At 41.8% G+C, this 24,911-nt stretch overlaps 1 protein-coding gene across 1 annotated transcript in view; it reads left to right on the forward strand.

Moving 5' to 3' along the window:
* Window positions 1–22,329, forward strand: part of USP54 (ubiquitin specific peptidase 54) — a 79,211-nt gene extending 56,882 nt beyond the window's left edge. The window contains exons 15-22 of the mRNA XM_007940611.1: window positions 4,861–5,028; window positions 8,352–8,471; window positions 9,367–9,562; window positions 11,649–13,042; window positions 14,910–15,028; window positions 15,517–15,657; window positions 19,648–19,834; window positions 21,770–22,329. Coding sequence (XP_007938802.1) covers window positions 4,861–5,028; window positions 8,352–8,471; window positions 9,367–9,562; window positions 11,649–13,042; window positions 14,910–15,028; window positions 15,517–15,657; window positions 19,648–19,834; window positions 21,770–22,329 — 2,885 coding nt within the window. The remainder of the gene's footprint in view (window positions 1–4,860; window positions 5,029–8,351; window positions 8,472–9,366; window positions 9,563–11,648; window positions 13,043–14,909; window positions 15,029–15,516; window positions 15,658–19,647; window positions 19,835–21,769) is intronic.
* Window positions 22,330–24,911: the final 2,582 nt, after the last annotated feature.

The following is a 24,911-nucleotide window of genomic DNA, read 5'->3' on the forward strand; positions in this document are numbered from 1 at the left end:
TTCACCAAAGAGGACATTCAAATAGCCACCAAACATATGAAAAGATGGTCAGCATCACTAGCTCTCAGAGAGATACAAATCAAGACCACAATGAGATACCATTTCACTCGCACTAGGATGGCTAATGAGCCAAGTTAAGTGCTTGGCTGCTAACCACAAAGGCAGTGGTTCAAACTCACCAGCTACTCATTGTAAGAAAGATGTGGCAATCTGTTGCTGTAAAGATTTACAGCCTTGGAAATCCTGTGTGGCAGTTCTAATCTCTCCTACAGTATTGCTGTGAGTTGGAATCAACTGAATGGCAGCGAATTGGGATGGCTAAAGTTTAAAAAAAAGAAAATAACAAATATTCATGAGGATATGGGAAATTGCAACCCTTACCCATTACTAGTGGGAATACAAAATGGCTATTGTGGAAAACAATGTGGTGGTTCCTCAAGAAACTGTAAGTACAACTACCATATGACCCAGAAATACCCTGGGCATGTACCCAAAAGACTCAGAAAGAGACTGTACACTAATGTTCATTGCAGCATTATTCGCAATAGCCAGAAGATGGAAACAACCTAAGTGCCCATCAACAGATGAATGGACAAACAAAATGTGATACATATATACAAATACTACTCAGCCAGTAGGAGAAATGAAGTCTTGATGGTATAAATTGAGCTTGAAAACATTCTGCTAAGCAAAGTAAGCCACTCAGAAAAGGACAAATATTGTATGACCTTACATATATGAAAAGGCAAATGTATAGAAATCAAAGTTTTTAGTGGTTTCAAGGTGCAGGGGGAAGAAGGAAAAAGGAGGTTAATGGTGATGGAAAAATAACATTAAGGGTAGGGTTACACAGTTGATTATTATAATTGCTTTTTATATCTGTAAAAAGTTAAATTGGCCAATGTAGAACAAAGCTCAAAATCATTTAAAAAAAAAAATAAATAAAGAGACCAGGTTTGTTGATGTTAAGAGAGCCTGGTGGAACCCCTGAGGCTATGGCCCCTTGCTGCCCTTCAGGTCTGAAATTGAACCCATTCCTGTGGCTTGCAGCCAAACAAAAGACAGGCATATGAGCTGAATATTTACATTAGGTAGATCCACTCCTTGGAGAGAACAATCATGGGAGAATAGAAGCCTGTGTATGCACAGAGAGACAGCTTAGGGGTCAGGAGTGCATGGTAGGGGAGGACACAGGCAAGAGGTGGCTATGGGAAGGAAGTGGTAGGAGAGCTGTTACATTGTGGGAGATTGCAGTCAATGTCTTGAGACAAAGTGTATGGGAACTGCTGTATGGAAGATGAATTTGCTCTCTGTAAACTTTCACCCAATTCACAATAAAATTTTTTTTAAAAAAAGTTAAATTGGCAAAGGTTGTGTGATAGATGTATTTACAACAACAACGACAAAAGAATAGCTGCAGAGCCTGCTTAGGTGTTATCAGACACTTCATGGGATTTTGTCCCTTGGTTTGGAGGTTTAGGGTCAAGTTTTCATGGGACATCTCAGTTAATTGGCCTAATAACATGTTTAGTACTTCTGTTCTACGTCCTAGTTCACTATGTAGTACCTGGGATCTTAAAAGCTTGCAAACAGCCATCCAAGGCACAACAATTAGTTTCTATTCACCTTGAGCAACAGATGAAGAAAGAAAGTTGGGAATAGGAGGAGGATATGGAATATGTGGCTAAGTTCCTCCATGAACACTTGCCTCCATTGTTATGAGACCAGAAGAACTGGATGGTGCCCAATCACCATTACTGAACATTTTGATCAAAGATTCTCGAGAAGAATCCTGATCAAGAGGAAGAAAATACAGAACAGAAATTCAAACTCTCATGGAATCTTGACTTTTTGGAGCCATGGAGGCTAGATGAACTCCTGAAACTTAAATATATATGGGATCAAATTGGTAACACAAATAGAAAGATTAGTAGGAACCTTTGGGGGCAGTGAGTTTATGTTAATGAGGGAAGAACAACAGAAAAGAAAATGAGAATGGTTGCATAACTTGAAGAATGTAATCAATGTCACTAAATTGTGCATGCAGAAACTGTTGAATTTCTGTATATTTTGCTGTGTATAGTCCCTATAGAAAAAATATATCTATAATTTAGAAAAGAAAAATAAACTGAGGGGAAAAAAAAAGAATAATGGAATTTCAGGCATAAGATACCAGAAGTAGAAATTGGAGATGGTCATAGGGTTTAGCTCTTTTTTATATACCTCTCACAACACATATACATACAGTACATATTTCACTTGACTAGATACCCAGTCTTAATGGTTCAAAATAAATTCTTGACTTAGAATATATTCAGAGCTGAAAATTCAGTAGTAACCAGACAGTCCTCAATATGGAGTTTCTCTTTGTGAAATGCCTGAGTGGGGGTGTATCCAATATGGTTTGGTCTGCTGAGAGCTCCTTGTCTAACTTAGAGATCAGCCTTCTCTGCAAGATTTGTCATGGTTTCATTTTCTTTTCCTCTGGTCGGTTAGGTCAATTGAGAGTAGGATATGTGGGCAGAAACCTACCTATGATCTGATTTCATGAGTTTCTGGATGTAGATCTGTGATGTCAGCTTATTAGGGAGAAGATGGCAGAATACTGTGTACTAGTCTGAAGAGATGAAATTAGGAACATTGTTGATCTGATCACCAGTTCTCTTGCTAGCTACTGGAAGTTCACCAAGATGGCTGCTGCTGTTGTTGTCATTTGCCGTCGATTTGGACCCGACTCATAGTGACCCTTCCTTGGGTTTCCGAGGCAATATCACTACGGAAGTAGATTGCCCCATCTTCCTTCCGAGGAGTGGCTGGTAGATTTGAACTGCCAGCCTTCTGGTTAGCAGTCAAGTGCCTTAGACACTATGCTACCAGAGCTCCCCCAAGATGGTTAGAAGGAAGGTATTCAGCAGCAGTGATAGAAAGGCTTGAATGCATTTAGATGTGAGTGCCATAGGTTGTTGACATTTGGCAGAGTAGAACAATGCCTGTAGAAGTAGCTACTCTGGAATCCTGGGCTGGAGCTGGTTGTTGTTAAAAGATCCATTCTTTAATGAAATTATGCTTTTGTTTGTTTCTTCCATTTTAATTTATTTCATACTCAGTAACACTGCATTGAGAAATTTGTGATCATGTATGAGCCTATTTCCCTTTCTCTTTTTCAGATAGAAGATAGCTTTTCAGCTCACTACTACTGAGTCTCTTGATTTCTGTAACAGCACTCAGTTCTGGACTAGATAGGTAGAATCCACCAGTAGAACTCCTCAACTGGTGAAAAATATTTAGCAAGGAGTTTTGACAAAATTCCTCACACACTGTACCACCCCACCATCTTCTTTGTATAGTAGACTTTTCCTATAACCCACAATTTGATCCAGTCATTTTATTCTGGTATAGAACAAAGTATTTTTACCTGTGATTTTGATCACTCTTTAAAAAACAGAAAAGAAAAATAGGCCTGTCCCAAGTGTCAATAACCTGTCCTTTGCCTCTTCAAATTGAAGTAGCCAATGTACCATTATGGTATATATCTTTCTACATATTTTCCTATGCTTCTACAAGTGTATATATTGTTATAAAATTTTATGCATGAGTCACCACCATTTTTTTTAAACAAAATCATATTACACATATTACTCTCACTTAATTTTTTCACTTAATATATTGTGAAGATAGTTATAGATCTATCTGGATCCATATATGATTGTGTGTAAAGCTGAATTTTACTACTGTGGACATTTTATGAACTCATTAAAGGGTGGTAATTAAGTCAAAGAATGAGAAAATGAATTGCATGAAGTTCCCCAATGAGTCAGTGACCCCACCTGGTACAGAATGTTTCCTAATTTTTTTTTAATTGTGATTTGGGTGAAGATTTATAGAGCAAATTCACTTTCCATACAGCAGTCTACATACACTTTGTCTCATGTCAGTTTATGACAATGCAACAGTTCCCCTCACACTTCCTCCCCATAGTTACCTCTTCCCAGTGTCCATTCCTCCATACACTGCTGCCCCCTGAGCTGTTTCCCTGTGCATAAGCAGCCCTTTATCCCATGATTATTCTTTCCAAGGAGTGTATCTACTTGAGGTAAATGTTCAACTCATATGCCTGTATTTTGTTTGGCTGGAAACCACAGGTGTGGCAGCTACTTAACAATGACACGGCTGTGTGCAGGGTTCAAGCATGCCATAAGCTAGAGACCTTTCCCCAAGGCTTCTCCTTATATACAGGAGGCAGATCATATCCCTAAGGTAGCTACTCAGCTGCTCACAGATTCCACCATGGAGTTGATTACCAGTATTATCATGGGAAATACTACATCCAGCTACCCAGCCACTCAACCAAGCCCAGCCAAGTTGACACACAAACTTAACTACCACAATGCTTAAAGCTTCCCTCACACATAGTAAGTATTTGGCCAATGTTAGTTGGCATGTTGTTATTATTGTTATGAACTACTTGATAAATATTATTATTGTTCATTGCCTAGGTCCCATCCTGATTCTCATGTGGAATAAAAAACAAAAAACCAAACTCACAGCCATCAAATTGATTTGACTCATAGCAACCTCTCCTTGGGTTTCTGAGGCAGTAGCTCTACAGAAATAGATTGCCCAGTCTTCCTTCTGAGGAGTGGCTGGTGGGTTTGAACTACCAGCCTTCTGGTTAGCAGTCAAATGGTTTAGGCACTACGCCACCAGAGTTCCCTTCTCATTTGGAAAGTACAACCCAAACCATTAACTCCAAATTGAAGCCAAGCATTCCAAAGGAAAAGTAGTGCAATGGCCTCAGCAGATGTTTGGTTCTGGTTATGGAGAGGTGGTAACTTATCTTTGCCCTTGTGTGTATTCCAGGTGGAGAGAGATCTTCCAAAAGTGAACTGGATGAGTTACAAGAAGAAGTGGCCAGGAGGGCGCGGGAACAGGAACTTCGAAGGAAACGGGAGAAGGAATTAGAGGCAGCTAAAGGCTTTAACCCTCATCCGAGTCGGTTTATGGACTTGGATGAATTGCAGAATCAGGGTAATTGTTGTGAGCATTAAGTTGTGGGTGATGGGGACAGAAAGAAAAGAAAAAAGATCCAAATAGTAAGTTCCCTTCTCTTTAGCAAAGTTATATTTTATCTTAATTCAGACATTGCAGTGAAAGCTAGGAAGATAATAATCCTATTGTAGGAAGTAACAGTCCTATTGGTTAGAATAGGCATTGATTTGGGGGACAACTATTAGAAGCCTACAGATGAGAAATAGAGTATATTATTCATGAAAAATATTTCCTATGAATATCTGTAGATACTATAAATAAAACTAGTCATAGCTCAGAAGCAACAGAAAAGGGCAGGAAACTACACTGACAATGAGGGGCATTCTACTTCGTGGCAGATAAAACCCTTGAGAATTGCCATCTCGGGCTTCAGGATAGTGACTCAGCCAGTCAGGAGCAGAGAACACTGCCTTTTGATCCTGTAATGATTTGTCCTCCATTTCCTACGATTTTCATGGACTTTACTTAAGCTTTCTCAACTGCCCCACATTAGTCAGTTTTTTCTTCCATGAATTTCTTTAGGATGTTACTTTGCACCGGAAGGCACAACATAAGAGTTCAACAAGCCTTAGGTATCTACCTTATGTATGTCTTGAAATGTGTATCTCAGTTTTTCTTTCTGTAAAATGAGTTTATCATTCTTATTACTCAGAATTTCCAGATGTAACAAACTGTGCTAAGCTAGTTTAGAGTAGAAGTCAGTGCTGTTTTGAGTGGTTGCTTTCTGTTAACTACTTCCATCTTTTCATTAGCACTTAGAGAAGCTTCCTAGGCTAAGTAGACCTGTTTAGGGGCAGCTTTTCTCTTATGCTTTTTTTAGACTTTTCTGGAAGAGCAAGGACTAGAGTACTAAGATTCTGTAGCATAAAGAATGAAATCTAGTGTAGTGATGAATCAGCAATAGTTTGCCTAAATCACTGTAGAGAATGGCTTTAATTAAAAAAAAAATAAATAAATGGCTCTAGCCATCACCTCTGATTTTAAGGATTGTGTAGATGCAATCGATTTCAAGTATCATGAGAAAACTTCAGGTCTAGGGGATGGAGGAGGCACAGCTCTGGAGGTGGAGTGGAATCTGAAGGCCAAGTTCTTCAGAATCAACCTGCTATTTCTCTTGTCTTCCTGTTGTGTTCCAAAAACCTGTTACCCATTGCTGTCAAGTTGAATCTGACTTGTAAGCCATGTTGAATTAGGGAGTGAGTGTTTGGTATGTTGAGTCTTCTTAGCATTTCCAGCTGTAACTAACTGGAGAATGGGGGAAATTTTGGGAGAGATGACTCAGACATTTTGATTTTTTTTTTTTCCTGTGATCTTGTGAAAACCCACCATCAATCCAAATTATAGGTGAACTTATAAATTGTTACCCATTTATGCTTATGAGTGAGTAGAGAACAAGGAGGGAGGGTGGGTGAACACCTGGGATTTCTTTTATAAAAGTTGTCCTTACAGTATTTTCTAGAGGTTTTTTTTTTTTTTTTTTTTTTAATTTTATTGTGGTTTGAGTGAGAGTTTACAGAGCAAATTCATCTTCAATACAGCAGTTCAGATATACTTTGTCTCATGACATTGACTTTAACCTCCCACAATGCAACAGCTCTCCTCCTTCCTCCTCATAGCCACCTCTTCCCTGTGTCCTTCCCTCTCATGCACTCCTGCCCCCTGAGCTGTCTCCCTGTGCATACACAGCCCTTCTATTGTCCCATGATTGATCTCTCCAGGGAGTGTATCTGTGTAATATAAATGTTCAGCTCATATGCCTGTTTTTTGTTTGGCTGGAAGCCACAGGAGTGGGTTCAATTCCAGACCTGAAGGGCAGCTAGGGGCCATAATCTCAGGTTCCACCAGTCTCTATCAGATGAGTCAGACAAGCAAACCTTTTTTTTTTTTTTTTTTTTATGATTTTGAGTTTTGTTCCACATTGTTCTCCTACTCTATCCAGGATCTCCTACATAGATCCATCCCCCTCCTAGTGGTTGACAGTGGTAGCTAGGCACCATCTAGTTCTTCTGGTTTCATAGTCATATAGGCTGAGGATCACATAGTGATCACATTAGTCCCTTGGACTAATTGCTTCCATGCGTGTTTGGTTTTCTTCATACTTCCTTGCTCTAGACCCATTGTTGCATCTAGATGGCCGCTTGCAAGCTTTTGAAGTCCGAGTTGCTACCCGCCAAAGTAGGACGCGGAACAATGTTTTTGTGTAGTGTGTTGTGCCAATTGAGCTTGATGTCCCCTGCAGCCATGGTCCTGAGCCCACAGATCCAACTACTTGCTCCCTCAGGGTGGAATGCTTTGGCCAAGAAGTGATTACAACCTTGTCCCTTGTCAGCTATTTTCTAGTGTTTTTAACTGGCATTGTACTTGGACTCTTCTGCACCTACTTTGGCACATGTTCACTTTGTTGTTGTTGTTATGTGCTGTCAAGTCGGCCCTGACTCATAGTGACCCCTCCTTGGGTTTCCGAGGCAGTAACACTACGGAAGTAGATTGCCCAACCTTCCTTCTGAGGAGTGGCTGGTAGATTTGAACCGCCAGCCTTCTGGTTAGCAGTCAAATGCCTTAGGCACCATGCTACCAGAACTCCTTATGTTCACTTTAGGGAATCAAGAAATATCCTGTGCTCATGGTATGGAAAGGTGACTTTTTGGGATAAGTTGGTGACCAAAGGATGGTGAAAGTAAATATTTAGTAGTACTGATGAAAGTTACATGCATTCATACTAACAAGGACAATTCAATTGTGTTGATAGATATACTGAGGTTAGGAATCATTGACTAGTTATGTCCAAGAGGCATACTTATTTTCTAGTTCAGAGTGGTACAAGAGGATTGTGGATTGATGTAAGACAGAAGTGGTATAGATGGTTTTATAGAGTAGTAAAGCCAGTTTTTCACTGGTGCCAATCTCAATGGAGTTTGGGGGCATTCTGACACCAGTTGGCAAGACATATCTTCTTGTGCTGTAGAAGAACAGTTCAGTTCCAGGCATAAGAACCCACCCTCCACTATCCCTCTGCTGTAGACAATACTTTCTTCTTTCCTTGAACCACTCCCTAAGATGTCTTAAAGTTGGAATATGTTGTGGACATTGGCATGCCCTTCTTTCATGGCCTTGATAAGGTCTGGTTTAAAGACAGAAATGGTTCTCCTATCTATTTTAGAGAATTCTTAATAGCAATGGACAGTTGGAATAAGGGCAGAGCAAAGGCTCTGCAGCAAGGATCTGTGCATACCAAGGGGAAATAGTACATAAGAAAAGTTGGAAAGAACTGTAATGAAAATGAAAAGTGCTGGCCCTTTCAGGGAGGAGTGACGGCTTTGAGAGGTCCCTGCAAGAGGCAGATTCAGTGTTTGAAGAGTCGGTGCGTCTGGAACAGAAGGGAGACTGTGCTGCAGCTTTGGCTCTCTGTAACGAAGCTATCTGTAAGTAACTCTAACTGCTATGGCTATGGCACTTTTGACTAATTTCACAACAGGTGTTATTAGGGTCGTCACGCAAATGGGATAAAAACAGCTTTTATGTCTCCCCACTCTTGTTCTCCCAAAGTGAGGCCCTTTATCTTTGCCCTCCAAATTTCTGACTGTGCCAGAGGGTGTCACTGTGGTCTATGGGTATTTACTAGAATAACCTCGGCAAGAGTACACAAATGGCTTTTCCAGCCATGCCTTCCTAACGTATTAGACCTCAAATGTGAAGTTAGTCTGTACTTTCTCTAGTCACTGACTACTGAGGTGGAGCTTATGGCAGGAATAACTGAATAAATTGGCTGTGGCTTTCCGCTGATATATTTGATTCTCCTTTACGTTTCTTCCCTGCCTTCTTGGTATGCAATAGCACAGGCATGAGCCTAAGACTTAGAGCTGATATCTGATTCACAAGAAACTGTATCCTATTAAGACAGATATAAGCTTGGATCTTATTTCTGCTATTAGCCACCAGGAGAGGGTATTTGGGAGCAGAGTGTGGAGAATAGAGTTGGACATGTCAGTTGCAAAGGACAAGGAGAGTGGCAACCTCTAAGATGAAAGCACCAGTTTATCTTCTTAATTCATTTTAGTTTTGTTTCTTTTTCCTTTTTTCTTTTTTTTTTTTCTTTAATTTGAATTAACTGGTTTGGCTCTATGGCTTCCATGAATGTTTCTTATAGCCAGAGTCAGCTCTGTGCCCTAGACAGCATATGCATGGTCCATGCCTTGCATTCCTGCTGCATATTTTGAGTTTTAATGCATATCTTTGCTCATTTTTGGTTCAATTTTATTCTTTTTATTTTTGTTTGTGTTTTGGGTTGTTTCTGCTATATTTTCTTTTGCATTTTAGCTAAACTAAGACTTGCCCTGCATGGTGCCAGCTCTAGCACGCACAGCAGAGCCCTAGTCGATAAGAAGTTGCAAATCAGTATTCGAAAAGCACGGAGCCTGCAGGATCGCATGCAGCAGCAGCAATCATCACAGCAGCCGTCGCAGTCCTCAGCCTGCCTCCCATCACAAGGGGGGGCCCTTCCTCAGCCAACAAGGTAGTGCCTAGGAACCACTTTAGTTTATGGACGCCAGGGGAGGAAGTAACCGTGGGTGTGCCATAACAAGACTGCTCATTGTCTTGGTGACTACAGGGGAGAGAGAAGAGTCCTCTGAAAAGATTTTCTTTGCTCAGGTTAGATTTACAGTGAAAAAGCTCCACTGCTGGTCCTTTCCTTAGTAGGTCCTAGAAAGATGCAGAAAGTGTAGCATAATTGTTAGGCCACTTGTCCAAATTTCCTGCAGGTGAGTTTACCCTTGGATTTGTGTTCTAGCACACTTACTATATTTGTATATGATATGTTCTTAGACATGCCTGTCTGAGCTACATTTCATGTTGAGGTAGCCACTGTGTGATTTATTTTGGGATTTCAGTGCTTCCTCTGTCTCATGGAAGCAAAGAATGCAGTCTTTTCCATGCTCTGATTGAACCGCAGGAAAGAGACACAAAGATTCTATTTGTTTTGTTTCCTTATGGGCAGGACAAAGAAAAAAGTCCTGGTAGACATTGCTATAATTCCTACATGTTAGCCCTTGAATTTGGCTTTTACTCATAGATGGATTGAAGTGAAAATTGATTTTGTTTTTTAATAAGTCTGAGTAATTTTCAAAATATAAATATAAGTAGCTAGTATTTTTTGAACACTTGTTTAGGCCCAGGCACTAAGGTGATAGATATATGTTTTATTTTTCATTTTTAATCTCCACAGTAATCTTCTGGAATAGAGATGATTGTTTCGTACATTTCATAGTTAAGGAAACTGTGGCTTAGAGAGAATAAGATAAGTGACATACCTACCATTATTTAGCTAGTAAGTGGTAGAATTGAGGAATTCAAATCCAGGTCTCTTGACTCCAAAGCTCATGTCCTTAACCATTATGTAATACTGTCTTTTATTATTAGATTTCCCATAAGTATAATATCATGTTTTTCATAATGTTGTAAGGATAACTGAGTATCTAAGAAAGTTTATAGAATATCATCATTCAAATATTATGCTCATCTCTAGGATTTTCCTTTTTTTTTTTTTTTTATATTCTTCTATTGTGTAGGAGCTCTGGTGGCATAGTGCCTAAGGCACTTCACTGCTAACCAGAAGACTGGCGGTTCAAACCCACCAGCCACTTCTTGGAAGGAAGGTTCTGCATTCTACTTCCATAGTGATACTACCTTTGAAACCCAAGTAAGGGTCGTTATGAGTCCGATCTGACTCAATGGCAGTGAGTTTGGTTTGGTTTATTGTGTTCTCCACTAATTGAATGCTGATCAGAGACCTTTGTGTATAAACAATTTAGGCAGCTAAACTCTTCCTAGAAGACTTCTTATACCACTTGATACATGTAAGCAGTTGACATTTTATTTAAGTGCTCGTGGCATTGAATTTTTCTGGTCAGAAATGCAAAACAATTACTGCAAAACTAACTAAATGCAATTAATCTCTACTCTTATTCCTAAATCTCAAGAGTCATAGTATGTCACTTTGGGGAAACATTTCAGTGAGTAATACAACCAAATCCAGATTATGAAAATACACTTGAATCGGTTATTTGCATGTAATCTCATGAGCACAGATCACCCTGTGCTCTATAAACGTGGACTATTGGTTCCTTTGGCTAGGCTACCTCTCAGGATGCCAAATAGGACTTTCCTGCCTTGATAGCATCCTGGATTTTGCTGTTTGGTGTGAGTGACTTCCAGGCTTGCTTATCTCCCATGTCATCTGCATGTGGGACTGGCAATTTTTTTTTTTAAATTTATAAGTACAAAAGAATGAGATTAAAATGGAACTTCACAGGTAGTGAGTAATATTGACAAAGGGTCCACTTCTTATTACTGTGTGCAGCTTTTGTGAAGGCATTTAACAAAGAGAGGATTAACGTTACCTGTAACCTAGGTATAAGGTGACCGTGTACCTTCTCTTTTGTAAATTTTTGAACTGTTGACGCTACTTATGCTTATCTTACCATTTATTTTTGCCATTCTCTCTGTAGATAGCTAGAAATAAGAATGGGATTAATAAGTTTTTTGGGAAGTATTCTTATCAATCAAGGCAATTCATAACTGGCTCTCTCTATTTATTTCAGTGAACAACCTATCCCGCTCCAAATATTGTTGAGCCGGGAGGCCCAGCTGGAACCCTGCACGGACACAGAGTTTGAGGCCAGTTCTTTCTTCCACTCACCTGCTTCCTGCCATGAGTCACACTCATCACTATTCTCAGAGTCACCTGCCCCTTCTGCCCAACAGCATAGCTCCTCCAATAGATCTGCCCCAAACCTTCTGACTTTGGTTGAGGTGGACAGCATTGACCCCACTTCAATCCACAGGCAGGGCTTACTTCAAACACCAGGGAAGTCTGAGAAGACTTCTAATCATGGTTGGGAGCCAATGGACACCCTAGAATGTAAGCTGCAAGTTTACAGGGGTGACGATAGCAGTTGCATGTTCCCTCCACAAGAAGGAAGAGGCACTGCTCAAGAACAACTTTTCCACGAAAAGAGGGATCCTACTAACCCATCCCTAGTGCTGCCTTGGTCACACCTAGCTGGAACAGCCACCTCCGAGAGAGGAGGGGAACATAGCTCCAGTTGTAGTGCTTTAAATTCATCAGTTCAGCCAAGTCTTGCTCCATACAGGGACTGCCATCCCATAATGCCTGCAGCTTCCTCATCTGTGCTTCGTTCTCCTGATTCTGTGCAGAAAACTAACCAATGCCTTCCAGCCAAAAGTCCCAAAACTTCATTGACTTCAAAAGTGGATGGAGGCAGCAAGGAGCCCTATAGGCCAGAGTTTCCCTGCACAAAGGGGCTTGTCCGCTCTCTGGCAGAGCAGTTCCAGAGGATGCAAGGTACTTCCACAAAGGATGGCACGGGTTCCCAGGATAGAAGTGTGCCAGATAGTCTAAGGAAGAACTCTTCCCCTTCTGAATCTAAGCCTCCTTTCCCACAGGATCAAGGGAAAGGCCACTGGCCTTGGGCAAAAAAGCCACCCTCTCTGGATGGTAGGGACAGACTACCTTCCTGGGAAGAACCTATTGACTATCAACCTCTTGCCATGAACTCTGGGTTGCCTAATGGTGAAACTTCTAGGGTAGGACAGTCTAGGTTGGTAGAGCCTAGTACATATAAAGAGCTGCCATCCCAAGTGAGAGATGCTAGGCCTAAGGAGCTGGACAGCAATGCTGACTTGGAGCTTTCCTTGCCTTTGGATTCCTGGGTGAAGGTTACAAGACTCTGTGATTCACAACTTAAATATGGAGTCCCTGGGCCAGAAGTAAAATCCTCTCCCCATGATTCCCATACCTGCATAGCCTATCCAGAGAGAAACCACATCTTTTTGCATCCACATTGGAACCAAGACACAGAGCAGGAAACCTCAGAATTGGAGTCTCTCTACCAGGCCAGTCTCCAGACTTCTCAAACTGGCTATTCTAAATGGGGGCAGCAGGATGTGTCTTGGCACCCATTTAGCCAAACAGGTAAGCCAAACCAAAGTTGAGGGGGCATATAAAAGGTAAAAGCAGGAGGACAAAATCAAAAGAGGGTTCTTGGTGATATTCTGTCTGAGTAGTTTCCTTAGCTTAGTAAGTGGTATTAGAACCAGGGCTTCAAAATAGTTCGTGGTTCAGTCATGGCCAACAAAACAACACTGGAATGGAACTGAGTTTGTAAAATTAGCATGTACCAGAATGATAACTGGAACAGGAAAAATCACAGGTTAGCACCCCACTAGAAACTTAATCTCCCTCTTGGAAAACAAGGACAGCGTATATGTTGCAAAGTCTGAAACTGATGCCTGGCTCAAAGATGGCAGCAACCACATAGCTTTGAATGTGTGTCACTCTCCACAGTCCTGGCATCAGGATGCAGTCTTCTGCATCAGGCTCCTGAAAGGGTTCACTACATCTCTTCCTAGTCTCCCATTCCAGGGCTTCTACCTATAATTTTTCCAGTTGTCATTCTGGTATACCACATTTTAAAAATTCGGGTCTGTTTTAATTTTGCTGCATCAGCCATGATTGAACCAGTTCAAAGGCCTACTTGGGAGTCATATATCCAGTTTGGAGCAGATCTTCTCTGAACAATCTAACAAGATTTTGAGGAGGAAATAAATATTTAGTGGCTATTTAGAATTTAAGTGATCAAGAGAAGCTAATGGAAAAAATAAAAAAATGTTGTTGTTGTGAGTTGCTGTTCCACATGCAAAATGTTGCTGAAGAGCCCCAGCTTACTAGTTGAGGAGATAATAGTACTGTGTTAAAAACAAGAGACTGGAATTTTAATCCTAAACTACTAACTACCTGTTAGACTCTAGAACTAAAATGAGGAGGTTTGACTATACGATCATTTCTATTCTAGACTAGACTGGAGATAATAGTTGCTTCAGTCATCACAGATCCTCTAGGGAATCACTATATGGGCTAGTTTCCTCTGTCAAATTGTGGTAGTTATGTTTGTGTGTCAACTTGGCTGGGCCTGGTTGAGTGGCTGGGCAGCTGGTGGTAGTTATTCCCCATGATGAGACTGGCAGTTTACTCCATGGTGGGATCTACTACAAGCAGCTGAGTAGCTGCTTTAGCGATGTGGTCTGCTTCCTGTATATAAGGAGAAGCCTTAGGAATGGTCTCTAGCCTATGGCACACTTGGACCCTGTATGTAGCTGTGTTGCTGTTCAGCAGCCTGCCATGCTCTGTCAACCTTGGGACTTTCAATGAACTTAAATGAATGGCCTGCCATGTGGTTTGGTAACATCAGGACTATGCCTTTTTATTTGTCAACCTTGGGTTTGTCAGCCTCAGCAATTAGCAGCTGTCTGAGTAAAGAAACGCCTCTAGGTCCATTGGGCCAGGAGCAGGAGGCAGAGCTGGACCCCAAGGTTGAGGGGCTTTCACGCAGCCCCTAGAGCTTGGCACTTTGAACTTGGACTTAAAGCCTCCAAATTGTAAGAGAGTAAACTCCTGTTTGTTGAGGCCATCCCATTTGTGGTATATTTCTGTCAGAGTGTCACTAGGTAACTAGAACACAAGTCTGACAGAAGCTGATTATATTTACAAAAATGAAATGAGGGACAAGATGGGGCCAGTCAGCTTTCTGTCCACAAAGCTCCTGTTCCCCAAGGTTCTTCAAGGACTGTGACCTGAGACCCTTTTGGCCTACAGGAAACTATCTATATTCCGAAACTTCTTCTTGTTTCTACATTCTAGGAGCACATCCTCCAATGGACTCAGAGATACCTGTCTGCTATTTAATGAAACAAGAACTCATGAGTTTGTGCCATGCTTAGAGTTTAGACCCCAGGAGAAATGGTAGCTTTAACTTGTATTTGTATTTGTATTTCCTTCGCAGGCTCTGCAGACAGCATGGGGAGGAGGCTGCACTCAGCCCCTGGCCTTGGTCTCTCAAGGACCCCAACAGCAGAAATGGAACACAGTCTCTGTGAAGCCACGACAGTCCCTGCTTCTCAGGTAGCAGCCTCATGTTCTTAGGTCTAGGCATGGGGTGGTATGTTGGGGAAGGAAGTGTTGAAAGATGTGAGTAGTAGGGTTAGTGGTAACACAGAGGCATGGTAATGTGGGGCTGCCAGAATAAAACAGTGTCTATGATTGGGCTAAGGAGCCCTGATGGCACAGTGGTTAAGTGCTCAGCTGCTAACTGAAAGGTTGGTGGTTCGAACCCACCAGCCACTCCATGGGAGAAAGGTGGAACAATCTGCTTCCATAAAGATTATAGCCTTGGAAATCCTATGGGACAGTTCTACTTTATCCTATAGGATCGTTGTGAGTTGGAATCGACTTGACAGTTTGAATGAGAGGACATTACTACATGACCACTATCTTTCAAACACATCTAATTCAGGTCTTTGCTAGTGAGTCTTCCCCTATTCTCTTCCATAAACTTGGAGTCATGGTCATTGGGAAAACTACAAGTCTGGTGTGTGTCTGTGTATTTGAAGGCTGTACCTTGCCAAGGCCCCAGCAGGGAGTTTGGGGACAAGGAACAGTACTGTGCAGAGAACTTCTGCTGCATCTCATATAGTCTCAGTGGCACCATTGTTTCAGACAGGGAGGAGGCTCTAGTCTTTTCCTACAGTTTGGTAAGTAGAGTCAGAGCACCCTCCTCCCCTTGCTTGGTAAAAATAAAATGCAAGTGAAAGAGCAGGGAGAAACTGAGGATTGTCATTTTAGGGAACGCCATGAACACTCACATAAATGAGGACACATGGTCATTATTTTATTGGTGTATACTCAGTTGAAGTCCAGAGTAATGTCCCTTACCTGTAGCAGTTCTGGTAGGGTGTGTTAAAGGGTTCTCTAGGGTGAGAAGAGTCACAGGAGCCTTGAGAGGAGTCTCACAGAAGCAAAGGATACTTATTTGGCAGAACCCACGGAACTAATCAAAGGGAGAAGGGAAGAAATGAGGTGGAATAATATTTTGCTTTTTTCTCCCCACTCCCGTTACATGTTTGAGTGATGTCCAGTATACTTTGAAGGAAAAGTGAAGCATGTATATTTGCAAGACAAGGAAAATAATTTAAAATCCTTGAGGCTTTTCACATGGTCGATAGATGATAGATAGATAGATGAATAGCTAGCTAGCTATCATCATAGATAGACAGATGAAAAGCTAGCTAGCTATCATCATAGATAGATAGATGAATAGCTAGCTAGCTATCATCAAGTTGACTCCAACTCATAATGACCTTATGTACAAAAGAACAAAATACAGCTTAGTCTTGCATCATCTTCATGATCGCATGTTTTAGTCCATTGTGCCAATCTTCACTGAAGGGCCTCCCTTTCCCTCACTGCCCTCTACTTTACCAAATACTATGTCCTCCTGCAGCGATTGAGCTTTCCTGATGATGGGTCCTAAGAAGTGAGTCAGACAATGTTCTGTTGTGATCCATAGGTTTAGGTTTTCATTGACTAGTTTGTGTTAGTATATCATCAGGTGTTTCTTCCTAGTCTATTTCAGTCTGGAAGCTAAAACCAGTCCATCATATGTGACTCTGCTGGCATTTAAAATACCAGTGGTATAACTTCCAGCATCACAGTCACACACAAGTCACCACTGTATAACAAACTGACACACAGGTGCTAGTTTCACATGGTACTGATAATCTGTACATGGAAGGGACAAGAAAACAGTTATCATAGATCAACAAACTCAAGTACTGACAATTGAGGTATGAAGGTAGTTGTGGCTTTGGAGAATTTCACATACTAGCCCAAGGCAAGTTGATTTTTCTTGCTGACCAAGTTCAGTTCAATAAAAATTTAAAAATAGTGAAAATTATGTTTCTGACCCACTAGTCGTTCAGACCCAGTTTTTCTACCCAGAGGCACTAATTTTTTCCAATTGATTGTTCATAAATTCCTAAATACTTCTGGAAAGCCTGCCATTTCTTTTTGGAAAATGTGTTGTCCCTTGCCCAGTATTTATTCTAATGTACTTTCGATGCATTTAATGACAAGATGCTATTTTACTAGGAACGTTGACTTCCTTTTTTTCTGTATTATTCATTGACTCCCCCCATCCCCAAAACAAATACTTACTGAGCATATGTGCCAGGTACTGAGGATGTAATGATGAGTGAGCTAGATATAGTTCCTTCTCTTGAATGGAGCTTATCTATTGGGGGAGACAGATTAGTAAACAAGCACTTATAACGTAATATGATGAAGATTTGATGTTATAAGCTCATAATAGAAGGGATATTCATACAAGGCTTTAGGAGATCCTAAGGAAGCAGAAAGAATAAAGCAGGTAAATGGACCAGCATCTATAAAGGCCCAGAAACAAATAATAACTGAATCAAAAGAAGCTTATTTGATATGGCAGGATTTAAAAGTCTGGTGAGGGGAGATGTTTGAGAGTGTTTGTGAGTGAGACTGGAAAGAATACAAACAAGGGTCAGATCATGGACCACAGAGAGTGGTATAAGACACAGAAAGAAGTTTAGGAGGATAAAGAGAAGTAGACTTATTGGAGAGCCAATTAGGAGGTAAAAATCAACAGGACTTGGTGACTACCTGTCTGTATATGGAGTTGATGGGCAGAGGGAGAATCAAGGACTTTATCTAAGATTTATGGATTAATGATAATACCTTTAACTGAAATAGAGAGCACAGGAGCTGGAATATGTTTGAGGAAAGAAATTATTTCAATTTTAGATATATTAAGCATGAGTGGAAATATCTGGTAGGCCTTTCGATGTGAGACGTATGAACTGGGAATTGAGATTTGGGAATCATAGCCATTGAAAAGTGGAAGAGAGTAAAGCAAAAAGAGAAGAGCTATGAATATATTCCTGAAGAGTATCAGATTCAAGGTGGTTCTTCTTCTGAAGACTACTAAAAGGAAACTAAGAAGAGGCCAGAGAGATAAAAGGGGAGCCAGGGAAGTGTAGTGTCATGTATACCAAGGGAAGATTGTTTCAAGAATAAAGAAGTAGTTAGCTCTGCTGAGAGGACTGGCTCCTGGTCCGTAGGCTGTAAGGTACAGCCTACTGTGTATGTGCCTACTGTATGCTAAGCTGTGGTAGATGCTATGAGTATACGATGACGTGCCTATTATATACTGAAGTGAATAAGAAATATATTCTACTAGGGGAGAAATAAGGAGCTCTGGTGGCACTGTGGTTAAGACATTGGGCTGCTAAGAGGGGAAAGACCATAAACAAGTAAATGATATAATTCCAGACAATACATGTGATATAGAAGAATAAAACAAAGCAAGGGGGTAAAGAGAGATAGTAGTGGTTATACTCAGGGCTATTATAGATAGGTGGCAAGGGAAATAATCTCTAAGAAAGTAACATTTGGTCAGAGACCTTAAGGATATGAAGCTACAAACCATGAGAAGAACATTCCAGGTAATAAGAACAGTAAGTGTAAAGGCCTTGATGTAGAAATGAGCTTGGTGTGTTTGTGTTTGAGAAACATTAAGAACATTAAGAAGTTTAGAATGGAGCGCTAAAGGTACAACAATGGTAGGAAATAAAATGAGAAAGTCAGCAGGGCCAGATCACATAGGACCTTGCAGGTGAAGAGGTAACACATTGGAGTTAGGAAGATAAGGTGGAGGCTATTGCAGTGGTGCTGGTGAGTTTACTTGCAGAACTCATAGGTAGAAATAACAGTACTTGGCTAAGACAGCTAATGGATTATAGATGGGAAACAGGAAATCAAAGGCAATGCCAACATTTGAATATGGGTGACTTTGGAAAATTTGGCGCTCTGGTAGCATAGTGCCTAAGGCACTTGACTGCTAACCAGAAGGCTGGCGGTTCAAACCCACCAGCCACTCCTCAGAAGGAAGGTTGGGCAATCTACTTCCGTAGTGATATCGCCTCGGAAACCCAAGGAGGGGCTGCTATGAGTCGGGGCCAACTCGACGGCACATAACAACAACAACAACAGGAAAATTTGGTACCAGGAGGAGAAATTTGGAAGGATAGTAGTTCAATTTTGGACATATTAGTGTTTCAGATGTAAAAAGGGGTATTTCTGGGGCTTTACCACAAAAGTAAAATAACTACTAAAGTAGGCATAAGGAGATATAAGCACCGTGAGTACAAATTTGACCGGCAAAAGAGGAGGCTGTGGAATGTAGCAGTGACAGGAGAGAAGCTGGAGTAGAGACTTTGGCTCTGTGTTTAAGTAGATATATTTTAGTTCACAATGCTTAGAGTCTAGAATTCTCTTTCTCAATTTCTCAGGTTTCCCAAATATTTTTCTCCTTCTATGTTTGCCCCACCCCTCATCTTGATCTGATTTTTCTGCTAGCGTTAAGGAGTTTGCTAAAGATCTGGATGGTAGGATTAGGAATGTGAGGCCTATGAGGAAGACTCTGGTTAAGGGAAGAGTATCTGCAATTTGGACTCTTCAGTTCATGGTAATTATGTTTCCTAAATGGGCTGACAAGGGAGAGTGGCTGAGTAAATAAGATTGCTCTCCAGAACAATGGCATGTTTGTGCTCTTGTTCCCTCATTTCCGCCTGCTTGCCTCACTGTGTTTACCCAACCACATCCTACTGTGTGTTAATCCTCATCTCTGTGTTTTTGTTTTATCTCATTATAAGGATTCATCAAACGTGAGGAAAAAGCCTTTGGAAACCGGGCACCGTTGTTCCAGCTCCTCTTCCCTCTCTGTCATCCATGACCCTCCTGTGTTTCTCCTTGGTCCCCAACTCTACCCTCCCCAACCACAGTTCCTGTCCCCAGATGTCCTGATGCCCAGCATGTCAGGGGAGCCCCATAGACCCCCAGGTAATTCCTCCCAAATCTAATGTTATATGCCAGAACATGGTGTCTCTCTGGGATATGAATGATAGGATATGAATTACTGCTTTAAGATCAAATAATTGATCAAGATGAATTGTGATTGAATCATTTCTTGAACAACATGGTTCTTAGACCAAGAGGCTAAGCCACTTCCCTACCCCGCAGAATCTGACTAACTCATGAAAAGGAACTGTTTCAGGCATAATAAGATAAGCTTTTCAAGAAATGAGGAGAGTTAATAACCCAGTCTTCTTCCGTTCCCTATATCTTAGTTGAGGGCTAGTCTAGAAAGATAAGAAGTGAATAGGAAACTTGGAAAGATTTTGTACAGAGTGCCCAAGCCATGTGTACAGACCCAGACAATCCTGGGGGAAGGTGGGCAGTATCATCCTGGCTTTCTTTTATCCTGTATAGCAAAATGTTCTTTCCCTTCTCATGGGCAAATATAATTGTACATGGAAAGTAATCTATAGCTTAAGGCAGTGATTCTCAGTATGGGAATGTGCTACTGAGATCTAGTGAGTAGAGGCCAGCATGCTGCCAAGCATCCTACAGGGCACAGGGCAGCCCCCCTCTTTTCCCAACAAAGAATTGTCAGACCAGAACATCAATAGTGCTGAGGTTGAGAAACCTTGGCTTAAGGATATAAATGTCCAGGGGGTAGAACAGAAGATAGAATAGTACTGTGGATGTTTGTGTCCAAATTTCAGGGAAGTTTGGGTAAACAGGACTTCTGGATAAATGCACTACCTATTAATCAATGGAACAGCTAGGCAGTTAGCTTCCTTAAACAGCTAAGGGCATCCCTAAGGAGCTATGATGGCACAGTGGTTAAAGCATTTGGCTGCTATTCAAAAGGTTGGCAGTTTGAACCCACCAGCTGTTCTGTGGGAGAAAGATGAGGCAGCCTGCTTCTGTAAAAATTTACAACCTTGGAAACCCTATGGGGCAGTTCTGCTCTTTCCTACAGGGTCGCTATGAATTAGAATTGACTCAGTGGCAGTGGGTTTGGTTTTTGGAAGGGCATCAGTGATCAGTCAGGTAGCATTGATTATAACCAGTTGTGTAATGAATGCTACAGTGAACATAGGAGAGAAAGAACTCTCTGTTTTCTAAGAGGTCAGAGTTTAAATAATCAGAATATACACCCATATACATAAAAGCATAGTGCAGATGTTACTGGGTCATAAAATAAAGAGTGGAAGCATTTTTTTAAGAAGTGATTAAAATATTATTTTGTTTGCTTTAAAGAAAGGAAAATAAATGTACAGAAAATGCATTTCACATTGTATATTTGGGAGGAGTGGTGTGAACAGAGATCTCTGAGAATGAGTAAGAGAAGCAGAAATTGCTTAACTGGAGTGAAGGTACCATGTTAAAAAAGGCTCAGTGATGTTTTGGAATGGTCCTCTAGGAGCAGAATTATCAGAATTGTGGTATACATTTGCTGTATTAGGAAGCCATTTGTTTGTGTATATGGTGGAGGAATGATTATTGTGGATTGAAGTAGGAGTAGGATAACTATGTTGTTGTTGTTGTTATGTGCCGTCGAGTCGGGCCTGACTCATAGCGACCCCTCCTTGGGTTTCCGAGGCAGTATCACTACGGAAGTAGGATCGCCCAATCTTCCTTCCGAGGAGTGGCTGGTGGGTTTGAACCGCCAGCCTTCTGGTTAGCAGTCAAGTGCTTTAGTCACTATGCTACCAGAGCTCCTATACAGGACATTATTTCATTTGTTGATTTTGATGGATAGTAAGAATTTTAAAAAATGAAATCAAAAGGAAAGCTAGCTTCCTTCTTTCCCTTGTGAGTATGATCTTGGAGGTCTAGGGAGTTGGGAACAATAGCTAGGAATGGTCCTCTCAAAAGAGATGGATTTTCTGAAGATGCTTAGTCTTTTTGTTTCTTTTCTCTCTCTAGGAACTTCAAAGAATGCCCAACAGTTTCTGGCTGTGTGTGACAGGGGTGAAACTTCCCAAGGGATCAAATACACAGGAAGGACTTTGAACTATCGGAGTCTCCCCCATCGTTCCAGGACAGATTCCTCCTGGGGACCCTGGTCAGAGACTAACCAGCATATTGGGGCCAGATTTCTGACCACTCCAGGGTGTCAGCCTCCACTAACTCACACTGCCACAGTACCAGAAAGATGCCAAGGATTCCCAGTTCCTCATGCTCAGTCCTGGGGTGATCTTTTCCATTCACCTTCCCACTCTCCCATTGTTCACCATGTGTCCTCACCATCCAGCAGTCTTTGTGTACCCCTGAGGTCAGCCTGGAATTCAGGTCCTATTCCAGGGTCCCGAGCCCCTGGTCCTAGAAGAGTAGATATGCCCCCAGATGATGACTGGAGGCAAAGCAGTTACGCCCACCAATCTGGGCACAGGAGGACAGGGGGAGAAGGGCTTCTGTTTGTTCTAGCAGATGCCCCTGGAAGGGAGCAGATCAGGACCAGAGCCCTGCAGCACAGCAGGTGGTAAGGGTTACATCTTTTCTTTCCTGGAACCACACTATTTCTTATAAATCTGTTCTGTGGGCAGAGTTGGTACCCTGCATCCCTGTCATGGTTGTGCAGTCTCATCTCAGCATAGAGTTGACAGTTTTCCCCAGGGATGCCAGGGACATCTAAGGAGACCTGGCTCTTTGGGAGGAAATATTTGAAATTCCAGTTTCCACTCAGCTAGCAAAAGAAAGCAGCTACCGTTTAGGGCTCTATTTGAGCCACTTTAAAGGTGAATCCATAATATAACTCTGGACACTAGCATTCCTTATCTTAAGGTCACCATTTTATTCCTGGATACTCTATACCCCTACCTCCACTTGCACCCACATGCTCTGTTTACTACTATAGTCCTGACTTTCACTGTTTGTTTTATCTATATATACCCGTTACCTGACCTGTCTTCCTTAGGCCCATCCCTGGAGGAACATGTAGTCCTGTGGTTATGGTCCTGATGTTATCATTCAAGGTAGCCCACCATCCCAGGTATTATTGCCTATCATCCTTCCCTGTGCCCCCAAAGCTTAGGCCTAGAATGTAGAGCTGCCAACATAACATTCACCCATCTGAACACATGGAGTCAGGCACACTAACATGCCCTCCTGTCCTCAGCAGCAGAGCCATTACTGCCACTTGCTCAGTCGTCGTTCTAAACCCTCAGAGTCAGCTGAACTATTTTAGGGCCAAACATACTGTTTTGTAAAGTATTTTTCATTAATAAATCTATAAGATCTATTTAATCCCTTGTCGTTCTTCCCTTTTGTATGCCTTGCTCTGTTGTATTGGGGTGGGGAGGCCTACACAAGCAAGAAATACCAATTTCCAATGGCCTGGGGCTCCAAAACAGAGAAAGAGCTCTGACACAAAGAAGATGTAGAAAGATGCTCTTTGAGATCTTTGGACCACTGCTTACCTAGCCTCACACCCATCATTAACAGATTCTGAACCAATGTATTATTGAGCAGGAGGATGGGCAGGAATTTCTCTATCCCACTTGGATCCTATCCCATGAAGATATGTAGATCTAAGTGGATATGTTGGTCTCTGTTCACGATTCAAACAGGACTTCAAACTGGTTCAACCTCTTGCTGAGAATTTGCATTTCCACCCCAGATATACTGAATCAGAATCTACATTTTAACATGATCCCCCAGGTGATATTTATGTACCTGGGGATCTGTTAAAATATAAATTCTGATTCAGTATATCTGAGGTAGATAGGCAAAGTATCAGAGGGTTGAACCAGAATGAGCTGGTTTGAAGCTGTGGATCCAACACATCTTCTGGTGTCATACAGTCTTTCTAGTAAGTATTGTTCAAACAGCCTGTTTTTGTCTCTGCCTTTTCCCTATGAATGTCAGTTACCCTGGTCCCTATAACCCAAACCAAACCTACTACTATCTAGTTTATTCTGACTCATAACAACCCTATAGAACTAAATAGAACTGCCCCATACTGTTTCCAAGGCTGTAAATCTTTATGGAAGTAGACTGCCTCATCTTTTTCCTGTGGAGTGGCTGGTGGTTTTGAACCTCAGACCTTTTGGTTAGCAGCTGAATGCTTTAACCACTGTATCACCAGAGCTCGTTTTGGCCCTTATAAAAGTTCTGTAAATCATCTGGGCTCAGATTCTATACCTGCGCAAAAAAATATTTAACAAATTCAGATTTTGTTCAGGTCCTAAGCCCCTGGTGGTCAAAGAGTAGATAAACAAACCCCTAGATGATGACTAGAGGCAAAGCAGTTCTGTCACCCAATCTGGGCACAGGAGGACAGGGGGAGAAAGGCTTCCGTTTGTTCTGGAAGATGCCCCTAGAGAAGAGGAACGAATTACCAATTTCATTTTCCTTCCAAATTTCTGTTTTCTGAATGAATCAAGAGGGAGGTTGTGTCCTTTTGAAGTGAATTCTGCATACTATTTGAACAACTCTTGGTGTCATCCCTTCCCTTCCCCCTTACCTGTTGTGATTATTCTTAACCCTTGGGACCTAAATTGCTCAAGCTGCATTCTTACTCTATGCCTTCAGGCTCTCGACGTTTCCAAACTCTAAACACAAGGCCCAGAATCATCTCTCAAGCTATTTTGAATGGTCACTTCCCTGCTCCCAGAATCTACAATGCCTCCTCTTCGCATTCAGGTACCCAGATCTGGTAGCTGAATACATTTGTTTCTCTGTCAGTAGAAGATTCTGAAGTTTGATTTTTCCCTATATTTTATTGAGAGCTCCTTGAGAGCCGGCGTCCTGTTTCCTTGAGCTCATTTACAATAGCAACCACACACACTACCCACCCTCTCCGGAATCCTTTATTGAGCATGCACAGAATTTTAATCTGATCCCTTGGCCTCGTCCTGTTTCTCTCCTAACCTCAGTAATTTTGCGCAAGTCCCTAGAGCCTGTCCCGCCCCCGCCCCCGCACGCGCGGTGCATGCTGGTCTCAGCCCCTGTGTAGGGAAAGGGGGTCCGCCATGTTCCCCGGCGGCGCCGCCGCTTGGCTCTGGTAGCCGCCGCCCCCGCCCCCTACCCCGCCCGGCCCAGCGCCTAGCCGAGTCCCGGGCTCAGC

The sequence above is a fragment of the Orycteropus afer genome, unplaced genomic scaffold (assembly GCF_000298275.1).
Source record: "Orycteropus afer afer isolate SDZICR_OR568_19922 unplaced genomic scaffold, OryAfe1.0 scaffold00070, whole genome shotgun sequence".
Lineage (NCBI taxonomy): Eukaryota > Metazoa > Chordata > Mammalia > Tubulidentata > Orycteropodidae > Orycteropus > Orycteropus afer.